The sequence below is a fragment of the Heterocephalus glaber genome, unplaced genomic scaffold (assembly GCF_053883595.1).
Source record: "Heterocephalus glaber isolate CG9 unplaced genomic scaffold, H.glaber_assembly_v1.0 deba00001497, whole genome shotgun sequence".
NCBI lineage: Eukaryota > Metazoa > Chordata > Mammalia > Rodentia > Bathyergidae > Heterocephalus > Heterocephalus glaber.
This window is the reverse complement of record NW_028258320.1, coordinates 23,842,187-23,856,762: the sequence shown is the minus strand read 5'-3', so window position 1 is coordinate 23,856,762 and position 14,576 is coordinate 23,842,187. Positions and strand designations below refer to the sequence as shown.

At 39.3% G+C, this 14,576-nt stretch overlaps 1 protein-coding gene across 2 annotated transcripts in view; it reads left to right on the top strand.

Moving 5' to 3' along the window:
- The first annotated feature begins 527 nt into the window (after positions 1 to 527).
- Reep3 (receptor accessory protein 3) overlaps positions 528 to 14,576 on the top strand; it is a 98,746-nt gene continuing 84,697 nt past the window's right edge. The window contains exon 1 of one of the 2 annotated variants that reach the window (XM_004858256.4): positions 528 to 748. In XM_004858256.4, coding sequence (XP_004858313.1) covers positions 717 to 748 — 32 coding nt within the window. In that variant the 5' untranslated portion in view covers positions 528 to 716. The remainder of the gene's footprint in view (positions 749 to 14,576) is intronic. The other variant, XM_087185510.1, reaches the window with a different exon arrangement.

Here is a 14,576-nt window from a genome sequence, read left to right as displayed (position 1 = left end):
ATCATTACACCCACCACTGCAAACGTGAAACCCAATGTTCTCCTCAGTTCCTCCCCGCATTGCACCACGAGGCCGAGGCCTGTTCAAGCCCTCCCTGCATTTCCTTTTCCCTTAAAAAGCGGTACGCTGAGGATGGCCGCGGTGCTGGGCCTCTGTAAACACTGAGGGGAACGGATGTGGCCAAGCACTTCTCAAAACCTTGGCTCTCCACCGTGCAGCCCCGGATCCGGTGGATCAGACACAAAGTTCCTGCTCATGTTTTATTTTTCGCACATGCTTTGACGACCCCAAGTCCCCGTCCTCGGCCTCGCGCCCCCTCTGCCGCCAGGTGGGCGTCCCAAGAACCTGGGTGGCGGGCGAGAGAGGTTAAAGGACTGTGGTAGGGTGGCGACCTCGAGGCCGACCCGCACGGCCCAGGGTCCCGCGGGTCCAGCCCCCGGCCCGGCCGCCGCGCCGCCGCCGCCGCCGCCTATCAGAGGAGCGTAGGGGCGGGGCCGGCCGGCTCGAGGCGGCTGGGCCGGCGGGCGGGGACGCGCGGGGGACCGACCGCCGCGCAGCTCAGGCCGCGGCACGCAGACACCGGGCCCGGCTCCCGAGGGCGCGGCGCGGCCCCGGGGAGCGCGAGGAGCCGGCGAGCGCGCGGCCTGCCATTGGCGGCCTGCTCTGCGCTCTCGGCGTCCATCCGCCCCGCACTCGGGGCCCCAGCCCGCGGGAAGATGGTGTCCTGGATCATCTCCCGAGCTGTCGTGTGAGTGCTGCTGCCAGCGCCCGCGGCCTGCGCGAGGCTCGGGGAGCGGGGTGGGTAAGGGAAGGCCCGGGCCTGGGCGGCCTGTGGGGGCCCGACCTCAGGCCGGCCCGGGCGCTGGGGCCCTCGGCCTCCTCACCCTGGTCCACGGCGCAGCGGTGCTCCCTGCAGTGGCGAGGGCCCGGCGGCGGCGGCGGCCTCGCGCGGCTGCGTGCGGCTGGGCGCCCCTGCTCCGGCTGCGCTGGTGAGCAGGCACGCTGGGCGGGCGGCGCGCGCTCCCTGCTCCGTTCCCCGCGCTGCGCGGCACCGCCCTGCGGCCCGGGAGCGGCGCGCCTCGCGGCGGCGCCCTGCGCAAACTCCGCAGACGCCGTGCGCGGGAGGCTTCGTGGTCCTACGGGTGCGCGGCGGCGGCGGCTACGCCGAGCCTTTGTATCCCGCGGCTGCGGCGGTGCGGTGGCTCTGTCGGCGGCTGTGCCGTTCGGTCACGTGTGGTAGGAGGAGAGATTAGACTAAAAACCCGAGACCGCTCCCAGCTCAAGATCCCTGGGAAGGGTCCCAGTTGTCCCAAGATTTACGGCTTTCTGAGGAAGGAGTCGTACTGAAAGGTGACACCGCCTGCTCACCCAATTTGGACCAACTTGGCGGAAATATTTGTTCAGTGATTGAGAGGCTGCAGGTGCCTGTTGCGTTTTTGTTGTGGTTCTAATTATCGGTTCATTTTACTGTACTCTTAACAAAAAGAGCTACAGGTCTATAAGAAAAAAGTAAGTTGAGTTGTGATGTTTGCTCTGATTTGGTATTTTTTAAATACAATTTGGACACATTTTCTCCCATCCTCTCTATTTTAACCCGTCTCACCTTAAAAACAAAAACATCAGCAAGTAAACAACAATGACGTCGTTATAGCCAAGGCCCGGTGGATTCGTTAATCATGATTTCTGTAGAAGTAATGTTATCTCAGTACTTTTATGAAATGTTTGTGTGAGATGGCAGCCTTCTCTTAACTAGCTTTACAATTTGAGGAGGAAACATTACCAGATTTTTAAAATTTTTGTTTTTCGCAAGAGACTAAATTTTACGTGTTTTGTTCTTGCATGGAAATGCATTGCTTAGTTGCCCTTTTTAGTTTGGGTTGCAATATTTCATTCACAATTTGTCATTTAAGCAAACGTTTCTAGTTTTAAAAGCCTTCCTTTGTTCATCTGAGCAAATCCCCCCCCAAATCAAGAAATAAACAAAGTTATGCCGACAGATGCCTTCAAATTGTCTGAGTCTTTTTCCACGTCCATCCTTAAGTCTTTCACGTAGATAATCTGGATATCTTTCTTGTTTTAGTAGATCTATCAACTCTTGTGGCTGCAGCTACAATATTAAGTGCCCCATTATGAAGCTGTACCTTGGTTTTTTTTTAACTGTCTAGATTGCTTTCACTAATTATGCTGATGGAAAATTGTGGAGCACTTTGACTTTGTTTGCATTACTCAAAGCAGGTTTTTGTTTTTGATCTAGGAATATGAATGTCTTTTTTAGTGCTGCCTATACTACAAAAATCAATAACATGTGGTTGATCATAATGGAATTGACAGTTCAGGCTTACAGGTATCTGCCCCATAGGTCAGAATGTCAAGTCTTGTAGGAGTTACACCCAGTGTAACTCCCAGTGTTAGACAAGGAAGGGATTATATCTGGTTGGTGAATCATCAAGGCAGGAGAGATTACATTTGAAGAAAGTTTTAAAGAATGAAGCTAATGTAGACAGCCAAAGAGGAAAAAGGGGAGGATTTCTTCTGATACAGGGATCACTAAGAGCCATAGCCTAGAGGAGGGAGAGCCCACATTAGTTACAGTGGACACAAAGAACTAGGGAGAGACAGAGCTGGAAAGGAAAGCTAGAGCCTGTTTTCAAGGAAGGAGTGGTAGATGAAGGCAGCCACAGCTTTGCTTTGGAAGATAATCAGCTATTATGTAAAATAGTTGGCAATGGAGACTCTGTAAACAGACTCATTAGAAGGCATCCTAAATGGAGAACCTACAGTGGTAGAGCCTGTAGCATTTAAGGTCTGAGGCAAAGAAAAGGGATAAAAAAATGTAAGCAAGAAAAAAAAAAAGCAGATCATGGAAAAATGTGTGTATCAAGTGTCAGGAATGTATTTCAGGAGCCATTGAATCATTAGCACATTAGAAGCACACTTGTCAGGAAACATGAGCATCCACGTCCCCTTTGCCCATTGGTTGCTCCATCTCTAATCATGAAAAGCAAGCCTAGGATCTACACAGATAATGGACACCAGCAAATAAAATCTACTTATATACATTTTAACCCACTGAAAAACGTAGCTTGTCCTGAGCAAGTTCTCTCAACTTGAACTTCTGCTGGGAAGAGGGGGACATAAGGAACCTCCATAACCAGAGCTCGCAGTGTCTGTGAGCACGTTTTGTCCAGATCTTGCAGCACACCCACTGGGAGCATGAGCACTGGCTTTGCAATCAGACTCAGATGTCAGTTAATAGCTGTGTGGTCTTGGACAACTTACTAAATCCATCTAAGCTTCAGTTTCCTCATCTTAAAATGATATTAATCAACTTGCTGTAATTTCATAGGCAACATTGACATGTTATCAATTTTTAAGGGATGCTAATTTGAGGTTATTAAATGATATTATATTCATATATGATACCCCTAACTCCCCTTTTGAAACATGACTCACAAATTGAGAGACGTCCTGTTTATTCCCCTCACTTTTCATTACTTATTCATATGATAGAGCATTGTAATTAAATCAGGACTAAACACATTACCTGAATTCAAATATCATCTCTGCCATTTATTCACCATAACCAACCATATACGATTAAATGCACTCTTAAACATAAAATACATAGTCCAACATTTGGCACAGACCTAAGTATTTAATAAGTGCTACTAGTTGTTATGCTCCTTTAAAATCCTAACATATTGCATGTTTAAATTGTTTTCACTGTTTATTTTTTTCTTTGAGTCTCTGTTTAGGTGACAAAGTCAGAATTATAGTAAAAGTTTTATACTGTTCATGTATATAAGCATATCTGTTGCTGTGAAATCTCTTTCTTTTTGGAGACCTGGTCTCACTATGTAGTTCAGGTTGGCCTCAAACTTGCAGTGATCCTCTTGCCCCAGCCTCCAGAGTGCTGGGATGTTGTGGTGAAATCTTTTCTGCTGTCTTTTATTTGATCAGCCCGTATTCATAATTTTCCTAGCCAATATGATTTTTGCATTTAATTATTTCTAATATTTAATTATCATAACTAATACTACAATGAAATTTTAATGCTGTTATACATAATTTACATATACTTCTTTGTAAGTATTTCCTTAGGATAAATGGACAAGAAGAGTATTTCTAAGTCAAATACTACAAATATTTTCATGACCTTTGGTATGAATTGCCAGGTTGTTTTCCAAAAGGATTTTAATGTCAACAGTTGCCACTAGCAATGTATGAAAACTTTATCACAACATAACTGCAGTATTTTCCTAATAACATCTCATTTTTTCTTTGCACTTTCTTACTAGCAAGATTTGAATTTCTGTCATAATGTTTACTTACTATATCTCATGTAAAATCTGTATGTTCTTACTTATGTCTTGGTTACTTGATAATTTGTTTTCTCTGAGCTACTTACATAATAAAAGAATAAACCTTGTATTTGAGCTCATCTTTCTAATTTTACTTTTCTTAGATATTTTAATTTTGGTTGTATAGAGTTTATAGTTTTAATAACAGCTCATGTTTCACTTTTTGATTTCTTGATCACTTCTAAATATAAATTTAATTACTTCAGATAGTACTGTATTACTAGCTTATATAGAATTGGATCAATTTGGAAACTCCTTTTTTAATTCCATTTTGTTTGACCTTAATATTAGTAAAAACATCAATCCCTCTTCATTTATATTTAATGAATATATCTTTGGAGGCTAAATTATACATCTCAAAAATTATACTGCAGGACCAGGGATTTAGCTCAGTGGTTCTGGTGCCTGCCTCAAAAGTGCAAGGTCCCGAGTTCGATCCCCAGTACCCCCCCCCAAAAAAAATTATACTCCAGAAGCTTCTACCATCTTTCCAGATCATCTGTTTTCCTTCTCTCTAGATCCTTCTTGTCAGCATGCCAGTATGTTATTTCTTACCTCTTTAAAATAACACAACCAAGTAAATTCTTTTAACTTACTATACTTTTCATCTTACTGCTTTATTTCTCTCTTTCATGCAAAAATTCCTCAAAAGAATCATCTATATGCACTGTCTCCACTTTCCCTCCATTTAAACACTCTCAACCCTGTACTGTGCTATTTGGATTTTGCCACTTTCCACTCCACTGAAATTACCCTCCTTGGATCAATAGTAATCTCCACTTGGCTAAATTGTTTGCTCCTCATCTCATTTATAAGCAGCTTTTGATAGAGTTATCCATTCTGTCCTTACAGGACTTTGTTCAATTGGTTTGTAAGAAGTTTTGCTATTTTTTTTTTTCTTCACAACTCAGGCCACTCCATATACATTCTTCCTTATTCCCAGCTTTCTTCAAGGGCTCCCATTAATTTATATCTCCACCTAGACCTCTTTGCTGAATTCTGTGGTCACATTTTCAGCTGCCTTCTTCCCTCCATTTAGAAACACCAGAAAGTCATCTTAAATTTAAAATATCTAAAACTGAAACTCCTGAATTTCCTTCCCAATCTGGCTCCTCCAGCAGCCTTCCCCACCTCTACTAATGAATGACTCTGGCCTTCCAGCATTTCAGGCCAAAATCTTGGAATCATATCATCCTTGATTCTTCTCTTTATCTAATTGCCAGCACTGAATACTACAACAAAATATGTGGGCTCTACTTTCAAAAGAAATTTTGCAAGTTTTCACAACTGCTGTCGAAGCCAATACCATATCTCAAATGTTAATTACAGTAGCATAACATCCTACTTCTATCTTTGTTCCCTTAAAGTTTTGGGGTTTTTTGGTTTGCTGTTTTGGGGGGAGTTTTTTGTATGGGGGATCAAACTCAGGACCTTGTGCTTACCAGGCAGGCGTGGTGCCACTGAGCTGGATGCCCAGCCCCTTTAAAGTTTTTCTTAAAAGACCAGCCAACATGATCCTGTTGCAGTCCAAGTCAAATCATGTTTCTCTTCCGTTCAGAATCCTCAGGTGACTTCCTCCCTCACTCAATAAAGCAGAGTCCTGTTTGTGGACTGCAAATGGGGCATGACCTGGACTCCACCTCTCAAACTTCATCTTCACCTACCCTCTGTCCTGTTGCCTTCACTCCAGCTGCAATAGTCTCTGTGCTCCTCCATCTTGCATTTTGCCTGACACCCTGGGCATACTGCCAGTCCCTCTTCAGTGCCTTTCCCACAGGTTCCCTTTTGCCTCATACCCTCCCCTCTTTCGGTTATGGCTTTATCTGTGAGACCTTTCCTGACTCCCAGCGCTCTCCATTTGCATTCCCTGCTATGTTCTCTGTAGCGTCTGATACTTGGAAGCATACTGTAAACTTTACTAAATTTTGTCTGTATCTGTATTCTCCAACTGGAAAGTACTCTGCACGAGGGCAGTTCTTTTCTCTGGTATGTTCATTGCACACAGAAAAGCTCACTAAATATTTGTTTTCTGCAGTAAAACAATGAAAATAATGTGAACTATAAATTATAGAAATATTGATAATAAATATGAAACCATAGACTTCGTTTTTACCCTCCTCCAAAGCCTGTTAAAGAACTTACTTTTCTCAAGAAAAGAGTGAGTTGTTTGGAAAGAGCCTAGAAGGATCTCAGCAGTGAATAAAAAGCTTTTTTCACTGATGAGCCTCTTTTAGGACATACATTGCAGAGCAAAGGGAAGACTGCATTTGGGCCATTGCTGAAAACACAACCTCTTTAAACCTTGACATCCTAGCTCAAGTTGTTTTGAGGGTAGATAGGGAAGTAGAATTATATACCTTAAAAAATGAAAGACAATGGAATAGTATGCCTGTAAATGAAGGTCATTCTTATATTCATCTTTAATATGCTAGAGCAAGAGGATATGACGTTTGTTTATATGTGTGTTAAGATTATGATAGGATTAATGGAAAGTATTGTTTTATTATTAAAATTTTAGAAATGTTTATTTTATTTTCTTTGGGGGAGTGGTATTAAAACTGAATCCAGAGCTTCAAGCGCACTCAGCCATCAAGTTACACTCCTACCCCCACAAGTAATTTTTACATCCTTACAAATTTATGTGATATTTCTTCCTTAATATGTGCTTTAAATATTTTAATTGGTTTGTAAAATCTCAATGATAGCTAAAGTATATTTTCATTAGGTTAAGGTAAATTTTATCTTAACCATTTTTTTTTACTGACCCTTAATAGCTTAAATGTGGGCTGGGGATTTAGCTCAGTGGCGCTGCGCTTGCCTCACAAGTGTAAGGTCCTGAGTTCGATCCCTGGTACCAAAAAGAAAAGAATAGCTTAAATGTTATGCATCATACCTAAGAATAGGAAACTTATTTGAATTTTTGTTAGACAATGAGAAATAAGGTAAACAGGAATAGTTGTTTTCAAGAACAATGAAAGGTTGGTTTCGTGAAAACTAATGTTGGGAATGCCCTACAAGAAGTCATGTTTTCTCTCTTCATTAAGACAAGAAAACATCCTGAATTATTGGGTCTTTTTTTCACTACATAGGGTAGAACTTCCAACAAGATGAGCCTTTATTTTAGAAACAGTTTGCTTTTGTCCATGTTTTGTTACAACTGCTATAATAGCAATATTTCTTCTTCCAGTAGATTTTGAACCGTTTTAGGATGGAAATTTTTATATTCTGTACTTTCAGTATAGACTAAACTCTTCAAGTAAATGGTATATTATGAATAGTGCCATAAATGAATCAGTATCTTTATTATTCTTTAGATTACCACATGGAAAAACTGTTGCTGATTTTTTGCAGAATATGAGCTTATATCTATGTCATTGATCATGCATTTACACTAAACTACCCTTCGTAAATTAAAGATAAATATTCTTGTTATAAATCTAACTAGTCAATAAGAATTTATGCATAATTATGCCTATTACTGAAGTATATTTAAATAATGTTGCTATATTTACAAATGCCACAATAACTGAAAATCAGGGAAGATGGCATAGTCTTTACTGTAATGTGAACAAAGAAAACAGTAGCAGTTGGGATGGAATTATTGAACAGTGGTTAGTGATTAATGAGCAAACCAACTAATATGAAAATATTGGCCATTCATAATGATTTTAAAGTTTTTCTTAAATTTCATTAATTCCTTAACCTTCAAGACTATTGATATTTTGGACTGAATAATTCCTTGTTATGGGGAGGTGTCCTTTGCATCGTTGGATGTTTAGCAGCGTCCCTGGCCTCTATGTACTAGAGCGCGCGCCCGCACACACACACACACTCTATAACAGCCAAAACTTTTCCTGGACCTAGAAGATGTTAGATATTAGAATTAGGCCTGGGGTGTAGGTCAGTGGTAGAGAACACTTGCCTAGTGTGTTAAAGGCCCTGGATTCAAACCCTAGCATGAAAATAAATATATGTTAGAATATAAAGCCAACAGTTACCAGGGTGTTGCTTTCCTTACTATTAACAGTGTCATCAACTCTGCAAAAGTAAAGCTACCAAGGAAATTATGAAAGTGAAAGTCATAGGAAAAATCTAAATAAATTAGGCTTATACTGATGACTAATTTTGAACATAATTTCAGGAAGTACTCAGATATGTTAATACTGGAATGATTAGTATTTTCAAGTAATGGTATGTTCATTTTAGGAAAGAATTATCTCACACAAAAAAAATGAAACATTGTGCATTGGAAAATTTCATTGCGCTTTCATCATGCACATTTCTGGGAAATGAGTTAGTTTGCTTTTGCTGGGGCTGATAAAGCAAAGTACTAAAGTCACTAAAACAATAAAAATTTATTGTCTCGTAGTTCAGTCCAGAAGTCTGAGATCAAGGTGAGAACAAGGTTGCTCCTTCTGAGGGCTGTGAGGGAGAACCTATCAGTGCGGTCTCTGAGCTTCTAGAGGTTTCCTGGCCGTCTGTAGCTTACAGATACATCACTGATTTCTCCCTGCATCTTCAGACAGTGTCCTCCCTTTGTGCACGTCTTATGTCTACATTCATATTGGATTAGGGCCCATTCTACCTCATTTTAACTCGATTATTTCTATACAAACCTTTTTCTCCAAATAAGGTCACATTCTGAGGTAGTGGAGGATACCACTACCCTAACATGGCTTGAGGGTGGGGCCTCACAACACATAACAATCTCTCTGCTTACCCTTACCCGGAGGAAAACAAACATGCAAAGGAACAGTTTTAGGGATTGTATTACAAAGGATGGGGGGAGTCTAACAAAATAGCTGTCTCAGTATAATTTAGGAGTCATATAGAAAAAGGATACTGACTTTTCTATCATTGTGAAGTGCAAAGTTAGAACCACTAGGTGCATATTACAGGAAAACTGATTTTATTCAATATAGAAAGAAAACTTTCTAAGATCTCGAGTTGTTTACCATAAGACTGACAACCTCATGAAAGCATTGTGTTCTCTAAGACTGGATGTATGAAGACAAGGTAGAACCTTAGTTGCAGATCTTCACTATGCTGCTTGTATGCTTCCTATGGAGCCTCATAGGTAAATTATTGTGAAGTTATATTTTGTATTTAATAAAATATATGCTTGAATAAATGAATATAAGATGTGACTGGAAACTAAAATAAGCATTTAAATTTTAATATTATTACAGTAGAAGACACATTGTTGTTCATCCCCTCAGAATATTCCCTGTCTTTAAACATACTCATCCCAATGTCCTTGCCACTTGATGAAGCAGTTCTGGAAGTCTTATCTCCAAAGTATCCTGGGTTGCACTGTCATGACTGCCTCAGTGACCTGAATCGATTCAAAATGTTTTCCTTCCATGGTTATTTTCACTTTGGGGAAGAGCCAACAGTTCCATGGTTCCCAGATCCGGTGAATGAGGTGGATGAGGACACTGTAATGTTTTTACTAGGCTGCCTTTCCATTTTTGTGGCCCCACAACATTCATTGTATTTTTGATCACACCTTAGACACAAAAGAGAACTTCTAGAACTGCTTCAGAAAGTGGCAGGGACAATGGAACAAATGTGTTTGAGAGGGGGGAGTATTTTGAGAGAGATTAATGGCAATGTGCCTTATACTGTAAAAAACTTTTTGATCAATCCTTGTGCATTGAGCACATACTATGTGAATATTAGCAATGATTAATAAACAGCATTGTTTGGCATTCATGATACCATATAGAGAGAGATATGATAAGTTGTATACTGAAGACTTTGCTAATGTGATACTTTTTCTTCATTAAAACTTTAGTCACCAATCTCTAATGCTTGCAAAATTTGGAAAGCACTTTTACCAGGACTGTAACATGGAAAAAACTGACTGTGTTGTTTCACCTTGGGGAGACCACAGTAATGAGCAGTAGGCATTCTTAAATGTTAACTTAAAGTGCAGATAAAAGAACTCAAAGAACAAACCTGGTGGTATTTGCCTCATGGATTTCATTATTGCTATAATCATTACTATGTACTATGTTCCTATGAAGTCACTGACCAATCTCACTATTGTTGAACAAATTACAGGTTGTTCATTTGATATTTATTTCATTGTATTTTCACATTATTTTCATCAACCTTAGGAAATTTTTTTTCTGATTTTTCTGAAATGTAAGAAGTTTCAGTTTTCACTTTGTATATATAAAATGTCTTTGCAAGTAGAAATGAGAATGATTTTATGATGTTTAATGGATCATTAATGAATAGCAAAAAGTATATTTTAAAGGTGTACCTCTAGGTCTATATTCAAGGGCTCTGAAATCTTAACATGAAAATATTAAAGTGTGAAATTGTATGGGAAAGGTGAACTGAAAAAAAAAAAAAAAGGTGAACTGAAAGTTTTGTGTAAAGGTATTCTGAAAAGATAACCTGGTCCTTTCCTTGCCATGTAAAAATGACAGAAATTCAAATTAGAAATAAACTTTTTTCCTACAGAGTTTATGCTTCTTTATTATGGTTAGAAGTTCTAAGTCATATATCTTCAGTTATTTTATGTGGTAAATCTAATGCAAATATTGCTGTTTCACTTGGTCTCTTGTAAGTTTAAGATACAAATAAAGTATACTGTTTTCTGGTAAATCTGTACTCAAAGACCTTAGATTTTTGCTGGTGACTTCTTTTATTTCACGGGGTGGGGGTGGAGAAGACATGGGGAAGAAAAGTGGTAGAACAAGTTCAAATGTGTCAATAGTGACAATAAATATCAACAGGTTACAAACTGAAACACTAGCAAGGTTGGTGAGGGAAGAATTATAGAGTGAATTATAAAACATGATTGAAAGATAAAATCATGTCTGAATAAATGTGTACTCCATATTAATGGATCAGTGTTAATTGATGATTCTCGGTTCTTCCCAAACCCATAAATTCGGTGGAATTCAAACAGGATTTTCATTGTTTTCATACAACTTGTATTAGTTAACTTTCTTTCAGTGTGACAAAATCCCAGAGAGAAATTAAGTTTTTTTTCTTTTTGGGGGGGCGGGTACTGGAGATCGAACTTGGGTCCTTGCGCTTGCGAGATAGGCAGCGGAACTGCTGAGCTAAATACCTGGCCCCAAAAAATTAATTTTTAAGGGGGAAAGATTTATTTTGGCTTAAAGTTTTTTAAACTATAGTCCATTCTGCCGCCTGCCTTGCAAGTGCAAGGACCTGAGTTCAATCCCCGGTACCAAAATAATAAAATAATAATAATAATAATAATAAAATTATCGTCCATGGTCACTTGGTCTTGTTGCCTTGGACCCGTGGAGGCACAGTGCATCATGGCAGGAGGATGTAACAGAGGAGGCCTGCACCTCATAACACCACAAAGCAAGAGAAGGGGAGGGGAGAGAAGGAGCCTGGGTCCTATATCCCCTTCACAAACTTCCCCCAATGACTTTCTTCCATTAGGCCCCATCTCCTAAAGGCTTCCATTACCTCCCAATAGTACAACAGCCCAGGTACCAAGCCTGGGACTTTGGAGGACATTCAAGATCCAAACTAACAAAACCTCGGCTAATTACTTGAAGTTAATGAGAAAGAGTAGAGCCCAGGAATCAATAACGCAAACATGAAGAATAGGGAATGATTTGCCCTATTACATATTAATGTTTATTATAATGTTGAAATAATTAATACAGTAGTATTCTTGCTGTGATTCAACCTAGAGCTAACAACACAGTAAAGAACCTAAAAGCCAACCCACACACATGTGGAAATCTGATACGAAAAAGATAGAATTCAAAATCAGTGGGAAAATTAGCTGGGCACAGTGGTGCATATCTGTAGTCCCAGCTGCTTCGGAGTCTAAGGCTATAGAATTATTTGAGCTCATGAGTAAACAATACAAGCCTGGTCCAACTTAGCAAGAACTTGTTTCAGAACAGCAAATAAAAACAATGGGGAAGTACAGATATTTTAAGATAGTGTTGTAACAAATGAAAATAAATTGCAAGTGGAATATCTAAGTATAAAAATTGAAAACATTTAAATTTTAAGAAGGGAGAAAATCATAATGCAGGAAGAATTTTTCAGATTCTACATCAAACCATAGAGGAAATAATTGATAAATTTGTCTTTTTTACAGCCGAATGTGTATCTGATACTCATTCTGCATCAAGCATTGTTCTAAGCACTTTCAAAGTAATTTGTTTATATCACACAACAACCATAATGATACAGGTACTGCTGTGATCTCCATTTTACCAGTGAGAAAACTCTGCCTTAGAGATGTGGAATAACTTGTTTAGGATGATCACATAGCTACTAAGTAGCAGGCCTGAGAGTCTAGCTTGAGCCCCAAACCTTAACCAACATGTTATACTGCCTTCTTATATTATAATTATAGTTATTCCACCTTTTTTAGTATTTCAAATCAGCTTTATTCTGATAGGATTTATATATAATAATTTCTATGTGCTTTGTCAAATGTGTATACTCATGTATCATTACTTTTTCGAGATTTAGTTTATACTCCATTTCCATTCCATTCACTATTCCTGACAATTTTATCTTTGGCAATCTGTGTAGAAAATATCTGAGTATTGAGGATATAGAAATTTTTAAACTAGTTATAAAATCAATGCTGTTTTCTCAGTTCTTATCTAACTTGGGACAGAGAAGGAGGTGGTGATGGAATCCTGGCCCAATCATAGTAAAAAAATGCAGATAGTTTTTAAACTTGTATAACCAACAAAGTATAAAAGGTATAAGATATAAATAATTCTTTAAAATCAATAACCATGGGCTGGGGATTTAGCTCAGTGGTTCCGCCACCTGCCTCGCAAGCACAAGGACCTGAGTTCGATCCCTGGTACCCCCCCCCCCCAAAAAAGTCAGTAACCAAAAAGTCAACCTCATAAAAATGAATAAATGAACTGGCATCTCAGGAGAGGGAAGTATTGGCAACTAGACATAAAAAAACAGACAAAGCTTATTACTTTTCAAGAAAATGTAATTTAAGACCATATTAAAAATCTTTTTCATCCCTTCTAGATTGAAAATTAGAAATTCAAGAAAATTAGGAAGTCTGAAAATACCAAGTGTTGGCAAGAATGTGTAAAGCAACTGGATCCAGTAACTGCTTTGGAAAACAATTTGGCCTTAACTTACACAGTGTTAATCATTCACATACCCTGTGACCCAGAAATTCCATAACTAGCTACATACCAGAAAAGAAATTTGGCACATGTACCAAAAAACATTTGCAAGGACATTTTTTTTCTTTTTATTTATTTATTTTTTTCAGTACCAGGGATTGAACTCAGGACCTTGCACTTGCCAGGCCCAGTGCCACTAAGCTAAATTCCTGGCCCCTATACAAATGTTCATAAAGCAAAAATACCATTTTACACAAGCAGAGGACTGGCTAAATGTTGGTATATTTACATAATGGAATATTATATAGCAGTAAAGCTGAATGAACTACCACTTAAACATCCACATGGATGAATGTTAGGGAAATTATAGTAATTTTTTTATGGAATCTAAATCTGATTGCATATTACACAATACCGTCTTAAGGGCCCCGGCATGGAAATAAACTAAACAATATACTGTATAGTTAAAGTATATATAACAAATCTGTTTTTTCAGAAAAGAGTGTTAAGCACAGATAATTAGGATAGGATCTGAAAAGGGATCTAGAACAGTGATGCTAGTTTTGTTCTACGTAAGTTGGATAACAGATTCACAGCATTCATTTTGTTATGCTTCATAACTCAGAAGTATGTGTCATATATTCTTTATATCAACTATTACATTAAAAACATGTTTAACACTTGCAGTGAGTTCAGGACCCAGGTACCCACAGCAACTAAAGGGACAAGCTGAGACAATCAGGGAGGGAGCAGATACCAATGGGAAAGAGATGCTGATCTTGTCCCAGTCCATATGCTTCTAGCTAGTGCAGAGGCCAGTTTCAGTGCTGAGCCAGGCCACAGATGGAGGCAGGGAAGGGGCTGCATCATGACAGCATGATGAGCCTGTGAACAGAAGGCCACTGAAGGCCTCTGAAATCACCAGGCAGGCTGTCTCTTGTCCTTTTTCTTGAAGCTGGTATGAGTCCAAAGAAGAACATCCAACTTCTTTATCCAAGGATTTATGAGAGTCATTGTAGATAGATATACAGCTATTTAGACACTTTCTTTTTTTTCCACTTATCTTCAGATAGCAGTTTTCTTATCCATTTGT